General features: G+C 37.2%; 1 protein-coding gene and 1 pseudogene across 36 annotated transcripts in view; both read right to left on the bottom strand.

Annotated features, from left to right (window-relative positions):
• Positions 1–22128, bottom strand: part of EPB41 (erythrocyte membrane protein band 4.1) — a 200472-nt gene that overhangs the window by 50085 nt on the left and 128259 nt on the right. For 31 of the 36 annotated variants that reach the window (XR_007407988.1, XM_049105497.1, XM_049105495.1 and 28 more), the window contains 5 exons: positions 21546–21633; positions 18285–18437; positions 14400–14497; positions 10979–11151; positions 1367–1572 (listed from right to left, as the gene is read on the bottom strand). Coding sequence is in view for 35 of the 36 variants with exons in the window: in XM_049105497.1 (XP_048961454.1) it covers positions 1367–1572; positions 10979–11151; positions 14400–14497; positions 18285–18437; positions 21546–21633 (718 nt within the window). In the remaining variant the exon portion in view is untranslated. The remainder of the gene's footprint in view (positions 1–1366; positions 1573–10978; positions 11152–14399; positions 14498–18284; positions 18438–21545; positions 21634–22128) is intronic. The other 5 variants (XM_049105493.1, XM_025447590.3, XM_035713321.2 and 2 more) reach the window with 1 other exon arrangement.
• LOC118353964 (chromobox protein homolog 3-like) lies at positions 14662–16865 on the bottom strand (annotated as a pseudogene).

Below are 22128 nucleotides of genomic sequence, written 5' to 3' on the forward strand. Positions count from 1 at the left end.
GGGAAGCACATACCAGGAAGTGATCTCTTCATTCTGCCAAGGTCCCAAGAGCAACAGGAACTTATTCTTGAAGACACCTGTGTCTGACTTATAGGCTACAAATATGCTAGCAGAACACCAAAGAAATCTTAGCCACTTAAAAAAGATTCCTTTGACAACTCCAGTAATCCAACACTTTCTAGTTAATACAACAAATAGAGGGATAGCCAAAAGTGCTAGAGGAGATACCCTAACATTAAAAACTGAGGTAGTCAACCTTAAAAAGGCGCTGTTGATACTGAAGCTGACGGCCAATGTCATGCACATCTGCCTAGGTAAAAAAAAAAATTTTAAAGGACAAATATCCACCATTTGTTCAATTTTTTTCTCTCTTTGGACTCAAGCTGGCCTCAAAGGACAGTAAAAATGGCATGTCATGTTGAACAGTTTTTTTTTTTTTTAAATATAGTCAAAACAGCCAAATTGGCCACTGCTCTACAGATAAACTAGATATTGAACAGGGTCCAAAAGAATAGGATTAATCCATGTGGCAAGGTGAGAGCACTTACTAAGGTCTTACATCATTTAAAAAAATTTTTTTTCCAGTTTTAAATTTCTTAGCAGACATATAAAAATATAATTTTTCTTTTAAAAACTGCCTCTATTAACTCCTGCTGTCAACAGTGATACTTATATTTATGTCAGTAAATCTGAACACCTCAACTCCATCACTGCTTAAATTGGTTTAAAAAGCTTATCAACATATAAAAGATCAGTCCTGTTACTGTTAGTCCTGGGAAATCTGCTAATTGGTGATTTTTTTCAACAAGGTCAGGGACTGTGGATATAATCAACTTAGAATTGTAAGCAACTCAGTGGCATAAAATCTCCTACATAAGGATTTTCCCCTTTTTGTAAACAATTTGAGTTGAACAACCACATCAATGTGTCTTATGTAATACTAACTGGGATATTCTCTGGGTATGTTGCAAGTATACTCATCTTAGGAAATCAAATTATATTTTAATCCTATTAGCAGAGCTTAGTCTTAAAAAAAAAGATTCCTTCTGGATGAGTCCAAATTATTTTTAAAAGCAGATGATCACAGTGCTGATGTGCTTTACCTTTTTATAAAAAGATGTAAGTTAGGTAATAGTTTAGGTAGGCCACCTGAAAACCTGGATGACTTAGTCTTCATGACATAATTCTATAAAAGTATTTTGTAGGTTCATGGGGTTATTCATAGTCTTTCTTTTAGAAAGAGTAAAGAATAAATAACTTTGTTAGAATTCTACAAGAATCAATGCTTTGAAAACCTTCCTGGCCAAGGAGTTAATATATCTAAATCGGAAAGTGAACTAGCCAGATATGTAGACTTATAGCATACCTTCCACACTTCTGTGGGCTCTGGCTCAGCTTGGTCAGGTGGCCCTTCTTCCTTTTTCTCTTCATCCTTCACTGTTTCCTTCTGTGCTTTAGAAACGACTGTTTTTTTGACAGGTGCACCTGGAACGGTGCCTTCTGCATCCTGACTCTGAGCAATGGCTGGTGCGGAGGTGGGCCGAGGACTTCGGTCTGAATCAACAGCTGCTGCTACGTGAGAAAGGGAAAAGAATAAGTGAAGGTAAGAGCCACTGTACTACTTCAAAATCATCAGGTAAAATAGTTGTGAATCCAGGACACAGTGTCCAGTGGGCTATCATACAGAAGATGAAAAAAAAATCATTAGTGCTCTGCCAGGTAATTCATGGCAATAAAAAAAGCTACAAAGAAAAGCTGAACTGTGCTATCATGTTCCAGAAGTGGGCAGAAGGGATCAAAATAAGAATAGAAATTAAAAACTCTTTTCTTTAAAAAGTTAGCAAGATTGTTCAACTTCATACTCTGTTTCAAGAACTTCCAATGTTGTCTATAAAGAAAAATACAGAGGTTAGTTAAGTCTGATTTCTTTCATGAAGCCATATTGAAATATAGATCCATTTATTTATAGGTGATTTTAGGATCCTAAAAAATATGTTCTAGGGAGAAAGGATCAAGTCTGACTTCTTCTGTGAAGCCTGCTTATAGTGATTACAAAATAACTTGATAAATTGGTCTTCTGGTAAGATATGCACTCTTCTGATGCTTGTTAAAGGGCAAATCTTTGAACCAGTTATTTTCCTTTTTAATAAGTCATTTGATTAAAATAATATGAATTCATAACCATGGCCTTTAGTCCCCCAAAAAAAAAAAAAAAAAAACCTTCTGAGTTCTGTCCTACCATCTCTCAGAATCTTATCAATTTGTATTACAGTTCCTCTTCTCTAATGTATCTAGGGCAGTGGTTCTCAATCAGGGGTTATTTGGGAATGTCTGGAGACATTTTTGATTGTCACAGCTGGGAAGAGAAGTAGGAGGTACTGACATCTACCGTATACAGGCCAAGGATGCTGAGATTAAGAAACCTTGACTTAGGGAAAAGGCTCTCTACAGACTGTTTTAGAGATAATATGCAATATAGGTTTATGACAAAAGTTTAATCTTTTCAGAGTTAATAGTTGTTTTGGCTTGGACTATTAGGCATCTAAGTTTCATTTTGCTTACTTCAAAACCACCTATTCATACTCTTTATGCCTTATCTTCATCCTTTCAGGGATTAAAAAAAACCTACACATACTTTGTAGTAAAACCTTACTTATCTGGCAGTGCCTAGGAATGCTGTATGTCTCCACATGATTTATTTATTTTTACATAGTTTCCACACTGCGCGTGGAGTCCAACTCAGGGCTTGAACTCATGACCTTGAGGTCAAGACCTGAGCTGAGCTCTAGTCCAATGCTTAACCAACTGAGCCACCCATGTACCCCTCCAAGTAATTTAATATTTCTGATAACAGATCATTATCCTTTCATCTAGGAGTTTTTAAATTTTTAATTATTTTGCATGGAAATCCTTAGAATTTTTAGTATATGCTTTCCTGCTTTCTTAAACTGAGTATACTGAATTTACCTTTTTTTAAAAAAAGATTTTTTTTTTTGAGAGAGAGAGAGAGAACATGCCAAAGCAGGAGGAGGGGCAGAGGGAGAAGGAGAGAAAGAATCTCAAGCAGAATCCATGTGGAGTGTGGAGCCAACTTGGTACTCCATTTCATAACTCTGAAATCATGACCTGAGCCAAAATTAATACTCTGACACTTAATTAACTGAGCCACCCCAATGCCCTGAATTTAATTTATCTTGACACATTTTGATGTATAAGGAGTAAATACTAGCTAAAACAAAGGAATTCCATTCATCAAAACACATAAAAATTTGGAATTTACAACTTCTTCATACATAAAACTTCAAGAAAAAAATGCTTGTGACTCTGTAGTGATCTCCAGTGAAAGAAAGCATACTTAGGAAAAACAGCAGAAACACAAGAATCATCTATCTTCCCATGAAAACTCTGGCCTCTTACAAGTCCTTGATACTCATGGGTGCTCTAAGCTACTCAATGCAAGAATGGCAGATGGCAGACCAAATCTAACAACACAGGGGAATGTGACAAAATATTTTGCTCACAGTTGTGTTAAACTATCATTATACATGTGTATTCACACCTCCTCTCAAAGAATTAATTCAACTCTGCCTGGCATCATAGAAACATAGCCCATGCTTCACCATGTGTTATTTTGCCACTTGCATTTGGTTTTAATCCAATACTAATACTGCAGAGCCAAATGATTTATGCCTTCAGTAGTATTCCTAGCCCTGGCAATCTGCACTGTCTGTGGAAAAGTAGGTATAAGTGTGGAAACTGGCAGTTAGAAACGGAGGCATAAAGTTTCATCATTTGTAAAATGTAGAAGATATTAACTCTATAGAATAGTTAGGGAAGCATATTCAATGGATATAAAAATACTTCATAAACACTAAATATTAGTAACTTTTAATGTCATACCTCTAAGTCCTCATACTTTTTTTGTCATGGGTCAGTATCATTTCAACAGTATGTTGGGAAAAAATTAACTATGCACACACTGATACGCAATTCAAGTGAAAGATTTTACCTGGAAGCCCTGGAGAGAAGCAAATTTCTTTCCTTTTTCTTTTTAAAAAGATTTTATTTATTTGAGAGAGAGAGAAAGTGTGCACACAGAGGGAGAAGCAGACTCCTCATTGAGCAGAGAGCCCAATGTGGGGCTCAATGCCAGGACCCAGAGATCATGACCTGAGCTGAAGGCAGTTGCTGAACTGACTCAGTCACCCAGGTATCCCGTCCTTTTCTCAATAAGAAGATTACAAAGTACAGATCATAATAGAGAATCATGGCAGTGACTCTGGTTGTTGTTTTTTAAACATCTTTATTGAGATTTAATTCACATACCATATAATTCACTCATTTAGATTGTATGAGCCAATGTTTTTCAGTATATTTATTGGATGTAGTGATTGCTTTTTAAGATGTCTTGGCTCTTTAATTTTGTGAATTTGTTAGCTATTATAATATTTAGGTGCATATACAGAGAATGATTAACTTTAAAACTTCGATTATTTCCCATTTCTGAATGTCTAGACAAAGAAGTGTTGTGATAATCTTCTGGACCCATTAATTCCAGTATTATATTGCTCTTGTCTAAAAACAACAGAAACTTTGAGACAGTTACATATTACGGCAGTGAGGAGTAAAACAACCATCATATTAAGTAAAAGGAGACTTAAATTTTAGGTCCTGTTACTTACTAGCACAATTTCTGCTAGTATGGTACAGGTACAATAGGTATATCAATGGTTCTACTACCAGAGGGCCCACATGAATTGTTGCAGATTTTGAAAAACAAACAAAAAAAACCCAGCTGATACTCAGGTCCACCACAGACAGATGAAGTATCTAAAAGTGAAGCTTGGATACTTGTTTTGTTTTAAAGTTCTGAAGATGATATGGGTGTACTCCCTTAGCAAGAATCACTGCAACTACTACTCACCGAGTGGATGAACAAATTGTGTGACCCTAACAAGTTATATAGTTTGTGCCCCAGTCTCCTCATGATTAAACCAAGAATTTCTTTTATTTATTTACTTTTTTTAAAAGTATTTATTTGAGAGAGAGAGAGAGAGAGAGACAGATGGCAACAGACAGCATAAGTGGGGAGGAGAGGGAGAAGCAGGCTCCCCACTGAGAAGGGTGCCTGATTTGGGACTTGATCTCATGACCCTGGGATCATGACCTGAGCCAAAGGTAGATGCTTAACCGACTGAGCCACCCAGGTGCCCGCCCCTAAACCAAGAATTCCTTTTTTTTTTTTAAACCAAGAATTCCTAAATGCTTCTTATTCTTTAGGTTGTTGGTACTAAATAGGAATATATGGAAATGATTTGAAATGCAAAAAGTGCAACAAAAATATAAGCTGAAAAATTTTTGTCATCATTATTAGCTATCCTTGTGACTTACTACTCTAGCGTATAAACTGGGATCTGAACCAGTTTTAGCTTCTCAGCTGGTGAAGCAGATGCTCTGAGCACCAGATAGAACTGAAAACGGAGGAGTGTTCATTTGAATCATTAAAGCGAGGGCCTTTGTAAAACAATTCTTGTAAAAGTTTCCCTAACGTGCCATCTCTAGCTTAGAGACATATATATGTGTGTATGTATGTGTGTGTGTGTGTGTGTATATACATATATACACACATATGTGTATATACATATATACACACACATCTGGGGGGGTCTAATAGGGAAAAGTCTCTCTTTTTTTAAGATATTATTTACTTTTTCATGAGAGACAGAGAGAGAGAGAGAGAGAGAGAGAGAGGCAGAGACACAGGCAAAGGGAGAAGCAGACTCTATGCAGGGAGCCTGACGTGGGACTCGATCCCAGGTCTCCAAGATCACGCCCTGGGCTGAAGGTGGTGCTAAACCGCTGAGCCACCCGGGCTGCCCAGCAAAGTCTCTCTCTTAAGATGAATAGAGAAGGATCTAGGAAAAGGAAGGAAAAACAGTTTCCATATACCTGTTTCTAATTCTTGTACTGAGAAGACAGCACACAGAAAAGGAAGACATTTGGAAACAAAACTAAAGACAAAATTAGTCCTATTCAGTTTAGAGGCTTAAGAGTACCCACATGTAAAATATTTAGAACAGTGCCTGCATATACTAAGTGCTCAATGAATATTAATATTTTTTATTCTGGGATCCCTGGGTGGCTCAGCAGTTTAGCGCCTGCCTTCAGCCCAGGGCATGATCCTGGAGACCCGGGATCGAGTCCCACATTGGGCAACCAGCATGGAGCCTGCTTCTCCCTCTGCCTGTGTCTCTGCCTCACTCTCTTATCTATGTCTCTTATGAGTAAATGAATAAAATCTTAAAAAAATTTTTTTTTTATTCTTCCTCTTCTTGGAAAAAAAAAGTCATCATGGTGAAGAGTAAAAAACATGAGTCTGGGAGAACAGTCCTAGACTCCACTTCTAGTTTTGTTGCTATGTGACCTTAGGAAAGCCACTTAAATTCTAAGATTAGGTTATAAGAAGTAATAAACAGCAAGGGGATCCACTTCGAGAAATGAAAAACAATAGTTCAGTGAAAGTAGAAAGAAAATAATGGAGATATTAGCTGGTATAAATTAAATATATATAATATGAAAAAAACCCAAAATTGGTTTTTTGAAGCAATTAATAAAATTAATAGATTTGTAACAAGAAAAAAAAAGGAGCACAGCTTACCAAAATCAGGAACATAAAAGGGGACACTGCTATAGCTCATAGAGATATTAAAAAAGATACCCAACTTTATGTAAATAAATTTAAAAATTAGGTGGATATGCACCTCGGTGGTGCAGCCAGTTAAGCATCTGACTCTTGGTTTCAGCTTGGGTTGCGAGATGGAGCCCATGTCAGCTCTGATGTAGAGTCTGCTTAGGACTCTCTCTCCCTCTGCCCCTCCCCCTGCACTTGCTCTCTAAAATAAATAGGTAGATCTTTAAAAAAATTTTAGATGGAAGAGAAATTTCCTGGAAAAACACAATAACCAAAATCGAAATAAGAACTTGAACACTGTAATAGCCCTTTATCTAATAAAGACACTGAATCTAAAAATAAGGAACTCTCCCACGAAAAAGATCCCTAGGTGCAGTTATAGAAGTTAAAGGTTTGAAAAAAAAAAAAAAAAAAAAAAAAAGAAGTTAAAGGTTTGGGTTCTACCCTCAGATAGACCTTGTTCCAAGCTCAACCCCTGCATTTAGGATCTGTCTTCTGGGGCAAGTTACTCAATCTCTGTGCCTCAGCTTTCTCATTTATAAAATGGGCACGGTAATAATATAATAATACCTCAGAGAGTTTTCATGAGGAATAAATCAGATGATATATATATGGTACTTAGCACAATGGCTGACATTTAGTAAGTCACACCAAAACATTAGCTATCATTAAACTATTGTTAATATTCTGGCCACAGCATTGTTATTTTATTTTGTATCATACAGAATTATGCTGCCATACTTTGGTTCCATTATGGGAGCATATATATGAGAGACATCTTGCTCAGTTTAAGAGGAATCAGAATCTGAGTCAGCCACACTTGGAAAAGAGATTACCCAAGGAGTAAGACTTTTGTGCTTCCATACAAGCCATGCTTCTTTCTCATGTTTCTCTGCTGTCCTGAGTTCGAAGGGGCTGCTTTAATAGTAACAGTACAAGACAGATTACGGGCTTTGTCTTATTCAATCATGAAGACACTAGGAATTTGGCTCAAAGATTAAATAACTTTTTTTAAGATTGGATAGCTGATAAGTGGATTGGAGAACAGGTTGGTTTAACTCCAAAACCCATGTTCTTTCAGATATTTATTCACTTATTCCTTTGTTCAACAATGTTCTTTACCTTTTCCTACATGTCAGATATTGTTCTAGTCACTGGAGATACAGCTGTAAACATACAAACTTGGTCTCTGCCCTCATACGGCTTACTGTCTATGGGTAAACAGATACCAAACAAAACAGTTTCAGACAGCAATAAGTACTATGAAGAAAATAAAATGGACAAAGAGTGTCTGGGGATGCGGGGGGCCAGGTAGCTGTTTGTGATTGAGTGGTCTATATCTAAATTTAGAAGATCCCTCAAGGGGGGAATCCCTGGGTGGCTCAGCGGTTTGGCACCTGCCTTCAGCCCAGGGTATGATCCTGGAGTCCCAGGATCGAGTCCCACATCAGGCTCCCTGCATGGAGCCTGCTTCTCCTTCCGCTTCTCTCTCTGTCTCTCTCATGAATAAATAAAATCTTTAAAAAAAAAGAAGGTCCTTCAAGGAGCTTTGTTTGAAATGAGACCTGAGTTATGAGAAGGAGTCAGCCATCCCAAAATCCAGGGAAAGAACATTCTCAAAGAGGGAGTAGCAAGGACGATGACCTAGAGGTGGAATGAGTTCGGCATGGGTCTAGATCAGTGTCATCCCGTAGACCTTTGTGTTCTGATGGAAATCTGGTGATATCCAGTTTAGTAGCCTGTGGCCACATGTGGCCAAATATGAACTTGAAGTGTGGCTATGTAACTAAGGGACTGAATTTTAATTCAATTTAAATTTTAAAAGCCATATGTGGTGGGTAGCTCCCATATTGGGCAGCACAGATCTAGATCCTAGTGAATGAGCAGAAAGGAGTAAAAAAAAAAAAAAAAGTAAAAAAAAATAATAATAATAATAATAAGTGAGGTCAGAGAAGTAGGAGGGGCCAGATTGTGTAAGGCCTTGCAGGCCATCTAAAGAATCTAGATCCTATTGTGGTTGCAGTGGGAAGCTGTTAGAGGGATTGATATTATCTGATTTCCATTTTTATTTATTTATTTTTTAAAGATTTATTTATTTATTCATGAGAGACACAGAGAGGCCAAGACATAGGCAGAGGGAGAAGCAGACTCCCCACAGGGAGCCTGATGTGGCACTCGATCCTGGATCCTGGGATCACGCCCTGTGTCAAAGACAGTGGCTGGGTCACCCAGGTGTCCCTGATTTCCATTTTTAAAAGACCACTCTGACTATTGGGTCAAAGGGGGAGTAAAGCAGAAGCATGGTGAAGGCTGTTGCTGGATCTGGGTGAATGGTGATGACAGCTGGGACTTGAGTATTGGCAATGAAGACAGAGAAAAGTGGTCAGAGATACACTTGGAGGTAGGCTAGACAAAATTACTGATTAATTTAAGCATTAGAAATGGTAAGGGAAAAAAAATCAAGGTTTAATCCTAGGCTTGATGGGAAAGTCAGAGAAAAGCACAGCTGGGGACGTGGAAAATCAAAACTTGTTTCGGACAAGGTAAATTTTAGATATGATCACTTGATCCTCATGTCTACCACTATTATGTAACATCATCAGGCATCTCCTTCCTTATCCAGTAAAGTGTCTTACTTTCAGTTTACCTTGGGTTTGGGTAGCTTTTTTTTTTTTTTATTGTTTTTACTGCCAATCTTCAGTGAGAACCTGAGGTTGGAAAGTTTAAGTGACTTGTTCAATCTCACAGAGAATAAACTGCAAAGCTAGACCTATTTTTGTCTGATACCATATCCCATGGCATTTTCCACTAAATAGAAATTCTTCATTATTTAGATATTATACCTGATGTATCCTTTCTTTCTAATAGCAAAAATAACCAAAGATTCAAGTGTTAATGAGCTTTGGTATCCTGAACAAATTAGAAAGCTTTACCTACCTATAGAGAGATCTGTATTGCTTTCAGAAATCACATCCTGACTCTCAATTTTTTTTAGTTTTGTTTCCAAATGTCTTCTTTTCTCTGTGTGCTGTCTTCTCAGTATGAAAATTAGAAACAAGTGTATGGAAATTGTTTTTCCCTCCTTTTCCTAGATCCTTCTCGATTCATCTTAAGAGAGAGACTTTTCCCTGTTAGGCCCCCCTCTTTTTTTTTTTTTTAAAGATTTTATTTATTTATGAGAGAGGGAGACAGAGACAGAGACATAACCAGGCTCCACACAGAGAGCCTGATGTGGGACTTGATCCCGAGTCTCCAGGATTACAACCTGGGCCGAAGGCAGCACTAAAACGCTGAGGCACCTGGGTTGCCCCCACCTCTTTATATATATATGCCTCTAAGCTAGAGATGGCATATTAGGGAAACTTACAGGGATTGTTTTATAGAGCTGGGCCCTGGTGAGACCCTAATAAATATAATCAACACTACTCTATTTGTTTACTGCCTTCTGAAATTTTATGTATTAGCCATTTTTTTTTACGTGGCATAAAGAAATGAATATGGCTTATTACTTCGTTTCAGGAATACTCTCAAATCCTTGAGACTAGGAAAAATTCTGAAAGATCTTCTGTTGGTATACAGAAGATGTTGGTATATGATTGTGTATACAATCATAAAACTTATCTATTTATTCCCTATTTTATTTAAACAAAATTTAGAGACTCCAATAATACTATTGCTTTTTCTGTCTCTAATTGCCACAGGTCAAATGATCTAAACTTTTTTTTTAAAGATTTTATTCATTTATTCATGAGAGACAGAGAGAGAGAGGCAGAGACACAGGCAGAGGGAGAAGCAGGCTCCATGCAGGGAGCCTGTCGTGGGACTCAATTCCAGGTTCCAGGTCTCCAGGATCCCGCGCTGGGCTGAAGGCAGTGCTAAACCGCTAAGCCACCCAGGCTGCCCTGATCTAAACTTTTTAAATGAATGCTCTAGAGAGTCAGACCCCTTCTCCTCTTTCCTACTTGAAAAAAACAACTATTTAAATCAAGAGTAATTTTTCATTCAGTATACAACATAAGGTTTTCATGCTATGTCAGAGATTTTGAATTCAAATTCTAACAGTGTTCACCCACTACTACCTAGCAGCAGAACCTTATCTAGTTACTACTCTCTCTGAAATTCAGTTCTACTTTTCATAAGATGATTCTACTGAAACAGACAATTAGTAAGACCCATTTCATTTACCACTGAGATTCTTTAATTTGGCTCCCATGTAGACAACTGAACTTCTTTTATCTCTCCCTAATGAGTTAGAATCACAAGAAATCATTAATATTCAATACAAACCTCCATCAAGGCTCCGGGATGCCCGTTTGCTTGCTGTACGCTCGAAGTGTGGGGCAGGCCTGTCAATCAGAGCACTAGCTTGCCTGGTCTGAGCCTGAGTCCGGCCACTGTATCGAAATTTGGATCCCAGTGCAAGAAATTTGCTTTTAGGAAGGGTATCTGTTGATGTCAGTCTAGGGAGGAGAAAACATAATTATATATATTATTTTACTCTATTGAGAGTGTGAGATTAAAGACAAAAATCATGAATTAGTCTCATAGTTTCCTTATAGTTACTAAGACAACATTCCAATTAAGCAATCATTATTTTAATTCTACGTCATTTCCCAAAACAACATGTATAATATAATTGTGATCTATATTAATAATATCATCATATATCCCTATAGATAGGGCCTTATGGTCATCAAAATGCTTTTATAGCACTGTAATATATTCATTACATCCATGTAATATGTTCATCATTTCATAGATATAAGAAACTGAGCTTCCAAAAATAAGATACCGCTTTAAGATCACATAGCTGGTAAGAGGTTGGGCAATAACAGGATCCAAGCCCAGAGCACTTCTTCTACTCTATTAAGATAATAATTTTGTCCAAAGCACTCCAAACTTAACTAGTACCTGTTAACCTATTTAATAGGTCATTTGGTGTATTTACCGCAGTTAGGAACCCCATCTTCTTTTTGGGCTATACTCTATAATCTCTTCCTCCAAGGCATTTATTGCACTAACCTGAAACAATCTATGTGCTGGTCTCCATTACAAGGCTATGGGCTCTCTACGGGTAAAGGATAAAGACTATGATTTATTTACCTCTGTTTTCACTTCTGGCATAGTGACTAGCATGAATTTACCACTCAATAAATGTTTGCTGAATAAATACATAAACTGCTACATCAAATACTTTCAAAAAGAGAGCACTTTTCCCCTTTGGGATAGTTTATTTTAATTCAGCAAATATTTACTTTCTTTTGAGTGATGAAGCGCCACATGTTAATGTATTCTCTTATTTTGATAAAACATTTAAACAAACTGTCCTACAATAAATACCTTGGCTGTGGTTGAAATCTATACCACAGATATTAAACATTCAAAAAACTCTATCTCATCCATACCCTTTTACTTTTTTTAAGTCATCTCTACACCCAACATAGGGCTCACACTCACAACTCTGAGACCCAGAGTCACACATTCTACCAACTGAGCCAGCCAGGCATCCCCCCCTTTTACTTTTTTTAAAGATTTATTTATTTATTTATTTGAGAGAGAAAGTGCATAAGCAAGCCTGAGTAGGGGAGAGGGGTAGAGGAAGAAAATCTTGAGAAGACCCCCTGCTGAGAATGGAGCCCACCATATGGCTCATTCCCAAAACCTATGAGATCATGACCTGAGCCAAAATCAAGAGTTGGACACTCAACCAACTGAGCCCCCCAGGTGCTCCACCCCTTTTTTAAAACTCTATTTTCTTGGTTTGATTTTATTATTTTTCTTAAAAATTTTATTTATTTGAGAGAGAGAATGCATGAGAGCACAAGTGGAGAGGGAGAAGTAGGCTGCACATCGAGCAGGAAGCCCAATGCAGGGCTCGATTTCATGACCCTCTGATCATGACCTGAGTGAAACCAAGAGTCGGACACTTAACCAACTGAGCCACCCAGGTAACCCCTCTTGGTTTGATTTTAAAGAAGAGGACAATAAATAAGAAATATCTCAATGCCAATAATTAAGATTCCTTAATTGGTTATGAAGTGTATCTTCATGTTTATCCTGAAATGAAAATTAAAATGTTCTTTTCCCTGACTTGTCTTCATGTCTACTCTGCTATACTGCTAAGTATGATATGAAAATACAAACAGAAGTAAAGGGCATCAGGGGCACCTGGAGAGCTCAGTTGGTTAAGCATCTGCCTTCAGCTCGGGCCATGATCCCAGGGTCTTGAGACCGAGTCCCACATCAGGCTCCCTGTTATGCAAGGAGCCTGCTTCTCTCTCTCCCTCTGCCTGCTGCTCCCCCTGCTTGTTCTCTCTATCTCTCTTTCTCTGTCAAATAAATAAATAAAATCTTTAAAAAAAGAATTAAAGGATATCATAGTTATCTCTCTTGAGAGCTATTCATAAAGAGCCAAGTTTGGGGCATCTGTGTGACTCAGTGGTTGAGCATCTGCCTTTGGCTCAGGTTGTGATCCCAAGATCCTGGGATTGAGTCCTGCCTATGTCTCTGCCTCTCTTTTTGTGTCTCTCATGAATAAATAAATAAAAATCTTAAAAAAAAAAAAAAGGCCAAGTTTTATTACAATGACATGACATAAGATCTGGGATTTGCTTCAAAATACTCTGGGAAGGGGGCAGCCGAGTGGCTCAGCGGTTTAACGCCGCCTTCAGCCTGATCCCGAAGACCCGGGATCGAGTCTGACATCGGGCTCCCTGCACAGAGCCTGCTTCTCCCTCTGCCTGTGTCTCTGCCTCTCTCTCTGTCTGTCTCTCTCATGAATAAATAAATAAAATCTTTAAAAAACAATACTCTGGGAGGGAGTAAGAAGGAATGGGTAAGGATATAGATGAAACAAGATTGGCCTTTGGGTGATAATATTGATGCTGGGTGACAGATACAAGAGTAGGTACAAGGATAGTTCATTATACCACTTTTTTTTACTATTACCATGGATGCATTTTACAATAATAAAATTTTCTTCCGAAGACAAGCTGACAGCAACTAGCTTGCTCTCCTCTCAGTTCAGGTGATTATTTGTCTAAAGTCTGTCTTCTCTGCTAGATTGATTGCTCTCTCAGAACAAGGACTAGAACTATCTTGTGGTATACTCTCGGTGCCTACTAGAGTGCCTACACAAAGGGTAAGCACAAAGAAAACATTTGGTAAATGAATACAAGGGGTTAACAATGTGGTCTTTCAAAAAGCAGAGCAGATGAAACTTTCTCTTATCTTCTGATTATCTGATACAACTGGGCTTCAAAGAGGGTTCTAGGTGCCTCTTTTCTGGAGTTGATTAGAGCCAAGATTATGGATCAACTTCCTACCTGTCATGTTCTAATAGTCCCACAGAAAGTAGTTAAGCACTGCTTAAAGAAATTCCATGTGGAGGTAAATCAGGGTTAAAAATTAGTCACAGACCAATTTTAGTTCCAGTTAGGATGATTACAGAGCCCCTAGTAAACACAGATTTCTTTTCCTCCCTTCTATTTTCCTTTACCACACACAGAAAGGTGCTCTGGGAATGCTGAAGCATATTTTTCAACCCAAGGGAGGAGAACTGGATTTATTTTGTCTTGCTTAAGATGATCTCACCTGAGCTAAATAAAAGAATCCCAGCCATACAAAGAAGGGAATTTCAATAGCAGGTTTAAAATAGAAACATGCATAAATAATTTATCCTTGAAAAATACTTAAGCGAGAACAATACCTAAAAAACGTGTGATGCTCTACACAAACTTTCCATAATTTCTTAGCTGCTCGGTAACTGGGAAGTTTGAATCCAATGGTACTCTCATATTGTTCTTGCTATAAAAACAGGAATGAACATGAAACATGATTAGTTGACAGAAGTGATGCAGTACCAGAGGAATATGATGTTACAGAAGAGTACATTGTGAATAAAAAAAGAATGTTACTAGTTTAAGAAATTGAAATTTTTCTTTTTCTTTTTTTTAATATAAAACTATTTATTGACCACTGTTTACTAGTATTTACAATAAAGTAAACAATATACAGTTGGGTAACATTCTGACTACAAAGTTATTGTTTTTCCTGGTTTCTGCTGAACCAGTAACTCAAATACTGAGGACTGAGCCTACATGTTAGGAATGAGTTGGGGTGAAGAAAAAACATGCAGGTCAAGAATTTGGATTATAGAAGTCTGTCCACCCATTTATTCCAGCAGGTGCTAAATTGCCAACATTTCTAACCATCTGGTTATGATTAGGTTTCCATGAACAAAGTCTTAGACACTCCATGAATCATGTCAATGTCCTTTGGATGAGTTTGTTGGTGGTGATAAAATTTTCTTTTCAGGGATCTTGCAAATAAACTTGCATTTATATGACTGGAACTATGGATATGGATTCTAATATGGCTGCTTTTAAATTGTTCAATTTAAACTGTTTACATTACAATTAAATTGTCCAATTAATTACAAAATTTGAAAGGTTAAGGCTTCAGGAAAAATTTCAATGTAACTTTAAGTGATTTATTCTTACGTTGCTGAAAATGATAGCATCCCAGAAACATGGGCTTATCCATGGTTATAAAATGCTGTTTTTGTTTTGGTGAATGTTTCAAAATAACAAAAAGAAAACCACTTATGTATGTATTTTTTAAGTATATACACAAAAAAGTGCTAAATAAACAAACAAAAAAAACCCAAAATGATCCCTAGGCATATAGGAGATAAACACAAATTCTAACTGAGTAACAACTATGAAGATTTCCCCCAACATTTAAAAAAGGTGTTCTCTAATGCAGGGGGATAATATACCACGGTCTCAAATATTCTTTTCTGATAAAGGAAACAACTACAGAAAGCTTTTATTTGTTCAAAGTAACCAGTGCTATAGATGCAAAAAACCCCAACAACTCCCCCAATACCACTTCAAAACAAACATATCAAACTTGATTTTCATTAGAATGTTATTTTCTCACACTAATACATCAAAAAACAAAGACCCAGATTTTATGTGTATGTGTACACACACACACACACACACACACACACACACACAAAAAGCAACACAAACAATTATTGAGCTTCATCTTCTGGACAAGAGTGCCAAGTTAGTCTCTCTTCATAAAATGCAATTACAATTTGAGGACACTTCATATTTGCCTCTTTTGCCAGCACCAAGTCTGCCTCATCTGAATCTTTCCATTTCATGAGAAACATTAGTTCTCCACTGCTGTCTGTGGCACCAATTAATTCGTTCAGGATCAAGACCTCTGGCAAAGCCTCTTGGTTTAGCAGCAGCATCTCTTTTCTTCTTTGATTTACTATCATCAGATTAGCTGTCAGATAAAGATTTTCTTTTTTGTACCATCTTTTTCTTTACCAGCTTTTTGAGAATTAACAAATGCTTCAATTAACTCTGGACAATCTAGATTTTCTTCAGGTTCCCAAGTATTGTCAGCATTTGTAAATCCCTTCCACTTGAGAAATACTCCACCTTCCCATTCACTATATGGCAATCCAGTACTTTTTCACCACAAATTCTTCAGGCTCCGCCTCTTCTACTTTTTTACACTTTTCATTCTGTTTCTTTCCCATTTTTTGCAATGTAGTTTTATTGGAGGCCTTTTTTTTTTTTTTTTTTTGCAGACTTGAAGAGCTATTATTCACTGCCTCCAAGCTGCTCTGGGTCCCGGGTCTGTGGCATCTCCAAGAAATCGAAATTTTTCAATTGAAATTGAAAATTTTCACTTGAAATTTACTTACCAAAAGAAATCTACTCACTTGAGGTGACTTTTCCACAGCAGAAAAGCCAGGGAATGCATCTTATATTATTTATGCATCTTATTTTTTCAGAACTCACTCCCTCTACAGATACACCATACATACACACACACACACTGTACATTTTTCTGAGACATACTTAAGTGACCTTTTGACTGTCCAGACATCACTCTTCCTTAGTCACTGTGTACATCTGGGATATGTGACTACTATATAATCAGGGAATGGGACAGCATGATTCCTCCAATTAATCATTATTATGCAATTGTTTTAAGTAAGAGGAGCTAATAAAGACTTTGGCTCAAACCAGATTCCTAAATCATTCAGTGTTTTTTTTTTTTTCCTTTGATTGACCACTAATTTATCTGGAGACCTCTTTGACTGAAGCAAATCATAACCTGCCAAGGATTTGAGAAACACTATACTGCTAGTCTTTTGCCTCTTTGTTTCTACCTTAAGCATACTTTATAAGGTAGAAAGAAACTGACATTTAATATTTAGTGCCTATTATTGTCAGTAATGCTATGATTAGATGGTACCATATTTTTACACATGAAGAAACTAAGATCAGAGAAGTTATCTGTTCACTTTCATAGCTATCAAGTTGCAGACTTTCATGGTTTCTACTATATTACACTACTGCTATATCATCCTCTATAGACGTTAACACTCCACTTCTGAAAGTCCAGTCATTGTTCCTAATCGCTTTCTTAAATAACATATTTATTTGCATGTCTGTGTGTAAATGTCCTGCCTTTCCACATTAAAATCTAAGATTGGTTAACGGATGAACTCTTTTATTCACTATTATAGTCCTACCCTAGAATAGTCCCTAGTACAAAGAAAGCCCTCAATCAATAAATATTTGGTGAATGAATGCCTCTCAGATTTGAAACTTTTGAGGGAAGACACTGATTCCTTTTTACTAAGCACAGGTAAATAATGATGGTATTAAGTAAATGCTTCATTGAGTTTATCCAAAAATTTTAAGGCTGCACATTCAATAATTTCCAAGCTAAAATAATGAGCCATTTTCCACCAGCAGATGGTGATACAGACACAAAAAAAGCCACATTACATTAGTGCATTACTTTCTTGTTTAGAGCTTTATAGCTGTCATCTCATTTGATCTTCAAATCAACTGTGACAGAGAAGGTATTATCCCACTCAAATGATAAGGAAGCTGAGCCCTATATTTGTCCTGGGTATTTTGTTTACTAGTGACTGAGGCAGAGTAGGAGCTAGAACTTTTTAAATTCCTACTTAAATAATTTTCTATTGTGCCATAGCTCTTTAATGTAAAAGTTAAGTTTGGTCAGCATTAGTATATCCCAAATCTTAAATACCAATTAATAACTGAGTTGTCTGGTATGAAGTTGAACAGTTATCTCTATTAAAAATCTAGAACTTGACCTAGAATACATTCTTAGTAACTACTAGAAGCTCCACATACAAATAAATCTTAATTGCACGAGGTAAGGTGTCAGTGGTACAAAACATGAGTATCTTAACCCCATGATTTTAAAATCTCTTGCTACTTTATTTATAAATATTTATAAATATTTTTCCATCAAGACTTTACCTACAGTAAACAAGGAACAAGTTTTATTAATCCAAGATCCACTTTTGGCCATGGTATATTTGCTTATGTAACGAGAAATGTCCAGCAGATTAGTGGTAAGGAAAATAAGAAGCATTATGGGGCTGATTAATTTAGAAAACATAATTACCAGCTCCTGAATAGCTAGAGAGATGTCTTAGATGACATAAGAAAAATAAGAATGAAGAGATGTTTTCAACATGGTCCATATTTGATTCAGGAGGAAAGAAGCATGAATTCTGTACCTCTCCAGGACGGATCTTGATGAAAAAGCTGCTACGTTTGTAAGAAATCTTCAGAACTTTGGGCCAAGGGAAGCGGTTGATTCTCAGCTTATCTTTATAAACCAGAAGGCCACTAGAGCAGACACCTAGGATGATATCCACTCCCTCCAAGTCCTGAAAAAGTATAGTATTAGCAGTTCAATTTCAGCAAAGTGCTCAACACACTGTTGAATATTATTTGATAATCTGAAGATATCAATAACCAAAAACCCTTACAAGAGTATACATTAAAAAGCAAAGCTTAATCTAACAATCATAATCCATGGAACTTTGAGTCCATGTAAAAATGTTACTATATCACTGTGAAGTGAACATCTGCTCTTCTCTTGTCCAAGAAACATGGACATGCACACGTCTTACCACTGAAGGAACTCCTAGAAGTAATGTAGCCATCACCGCCATCCCTCAAAACCACCATGAAATGTCACAACTTTTTTTATGATAATGTGGTCATTCATTCAAAAATCATAGTTAAAGGAGTTGACTGTATTCCTCTATAAAGTCAGTATGAGAGAATCTCAGACTCTTAATTATTGATGTTAAGTATATTAAATTATAAAAACCCAAAGTCAAGAAGGAACAGCAAGATAAAGTCACATTTCCGTGCCTCTTTAGTAATTTTAAAAAATTAAATGTACAATAATAATCATGTGTTTTCAAATAGGAAAATAAATTTCAACTGAGTAAATCTCTGATGACTATTTAAATAGGTAATCAAAACCCAGAGTTAAATGTTTCTTGACTACTCCTTTTCCCAAATTGAGTATAGAGAAACACATTAGTGCCTATATGTGTTATGTACAATCACAAGTGAGAAGTAAAAATAATAAACTCTAACTCAATGACTCTATAACTGAGAATTTCCCAGAAGATCCGTCTTAAAGCCTGTGGGTACAACTATATCTCTCTCCTAATTATATGTTTTGGAGAAACAATTTGCTTTACAACATTTGGGAAAGGAACATGCTGCCTGACTTCCTCATTACTCCTGATAATTACCTCATCGACATCAGCCTACAGCACGAATTGAGAAGCGAAACTAAGCAATTTCAGTTCTGATCTTTCTACCATCTACTTTAGAGATTCACAGAAGCACCCAGGCCAAAACAATCCAGAGCAACATTTTAAGGAAAACCACTAACATAAAATAAACTTTTATTAGATTTAATAGAATCTAAAGAAGGAAGAATCTTCAGGTATCAGCTATTCAGGGCGAGAGAAATATAAAAGGTCCTGTTCAATCACACATCAGATGTTTGAATGTCCTTCTTTCTAAATTCCTACCAATTATTCTACCTACCCTAGAATAGAAGGTAGTGAGCATTCCTTTCTTTTTTTTTAAGATTTTATTTATTTATTCATGAGAGACACACACATAGAGAGAGAGAGAGAGAGAGGCAGAGACACAGGCAGAGGGAGAAGCAGGCTCCGTGCAGGGAGCCCGACGTGGGACTTGATCCCGGGACTCCAGGATCACGCTGCTGAGCCACCCAGGATCCCCTGTAGTGAGCATTCTGTCACTGGAGCTATTCCAGGATAGGTTAGAATAACTGCTTTGTAGAAATTTAGAAAAAAGGACAAACATCTGGTGTGTGATTGGACTAACAGGACCTTTCATGTTTTAGGCACTAAATAATTACTATGGTAGCTGGGGGCCCATTTCCATCTTAGAAAAGCTCTGTTAGGTAATTTGTCAAATTATGTTGAATAGTATTTCCCTGTAATTTCCATTTTACTAGCTCTAGCTTTGTATCTGGAGCCATAGTAAAATCTCTACTTCACACAGCAATCCATCAATACACAAAGATAGGTATTATGTCTTCCCTAAACCTTCTCTTCTATGAGCTAAGTATACATTTCTTTGCTTTCCCACTAGACATGGTTTTGAGTCCCCTCATCATGCACCCTAGTTAAGTTTCTCTAAATGAACCTCACATCATTCCTTGAGCCCATTCCCTCACAAACTCCTCACACTCCCTTGCCACCCCTGGCCATTTCAGTAACTGAAGATGAGAGAAGTCAAGCAACTTCCTTTAAGTTTATCCTCTTAGGTTGTATTAGGCAGAACTAGGATTAAAGCTCAAGTTTAAAAAAAAAAAAAAAAAAAGCTCAAGTTTCCAATGCCCTAACCCAGCAGTTTCCAAATGAACCACTGTGGTTCATCCCATGTGCATTAGAATCACCTGGAGAGCTGGTAAAATCAGATTTCTTGGCTCCACCTGCAGCATTTCTGATTAAGTCTGGGATGGGGGGGATCCCTGGGTGGCGCAGCGGTTTGGCGCCTGCCTTTGGCCCAGGGCGCGATCCTGGAGACCCGGGATCGAATCCCACGTCAGGCTCCCGGTGCATGGAGCCTGCTTCTCCCTCTGCCTGTGTCTCTGCCTCTCTCTCTCTCTCTGTGACTATCCTAAATAAATAAATAAAAAATATTAAAAAAAAAAAAAAAAAAAGGTCTGGGATGGGACCTGAAATGTGCATTTCTAACAAGTTCTGGATGATGCTAAATGCTGGAAGACCACACTTTGAAAACCACTACCTCAGGCCAATGGTTCTCAGATTCAGGTGTAAAAGAGTAATCTAAGATGTTCATTCAACTTGGGAGTTCTAGAATTTGTCCGAAGCAATTCAGTAAATCTGGGAGGACCCTGAGAATCTGCATACTTACTAAATAAGTAAGGTGACTTTGATGTAGGTGATGTTGGTTGTGAAACATGCCTTGCTGCCACTCTATATTTTCAAATGCATCTGCATTTTAGGAAAATATCACTTCTGCTCTCACTGCTATATCTTTGATCCTTATAGGGGCCTTGATGTGAAACTTCATTCTGATAGTGGAATCACAAAGGGGCAATTCAAATTATACACTTAAGGGGCACGGGGTGGCTCAGTCAGTTAAGCATCTGCCTTCAGCTCAGGTCATGATCCTATGGTGCTGGGATCAAGCCCCACGCAGGGCTTTCTGCTCAGTGGGGAGCCTGCTTCTTCCTCTCCCTCTGTGTCTCCCCCTGCTAGCTCTCTCTCTCTCTCTCTCTCTCTCTCTCTTTCATTCTCGCTCTTGCTCTCAAATAAATAAAATCTTAAAAAAAGATTAAACAAAATTCTAACAAGAACCATCTCTTTTGAATGTTTTTATAATACTCCAGATAAAAGTTGGCAACAAGTATTATATGACCCAGGTCTGATACATGTATATTAATAAAGGCCAAATATATCATTCATTACCTTTGCTTTATGAAGGTCAACACCATACATAGACAACTTTTTGGCATTCTCAAGAAATTCCAGGTCAGCTTGAGCTGGAGTCATGGACCTTTGGTAGAATAAAAATTGAAAATTCAGCATCACAGTACCAACGTTTACAATAATAACATTTATATATTAGCTGCACTTTACATACACAAATAAATATAAATATATATATTTATATATACACACAAACACACACACCAATACCTATACGGATATATTTCATAGTGCTGAAAATAAAATATTAGGGAAAAGGATTTTTACCACTACCTGTGTCTAAATCATTGAAATATGCCTCAGTAAAAAGAGATCTTGGAGAAAAACAAAGTCACCAAAAAACTATTAAAAGAAAAGTTTTAAAAAGTATCCTGCTAAACAATTCCTTAAAAGCTGCCTCACCATCATCATTTCTACTACCCCTCCCTCTCCTCAGCTTTTTTCTCTAACACACACAAACTCCTCCCACTAATTTTTCTTGCCAAGGAGGTGACCAAATTAAATCCTCTGAGGGCATGGTACAATTTACAATATCCTCTTAGCTGCCTTTTTCTTTCCATAC

The sequence above is a fragment of the Canis lupus genome, chromosome 2 (genome assembly GCF_003254725.2).
Source record: "Canis lupus dingo isolate Sandy chromosome 2, ASM325472v2, whole genome shotgun sequence".
Lineage (NCBI taxonomy): Eukaryota > Metazoa > Chordata > Mammalia > Carnivora > Canidae > Canis > Canis lupus.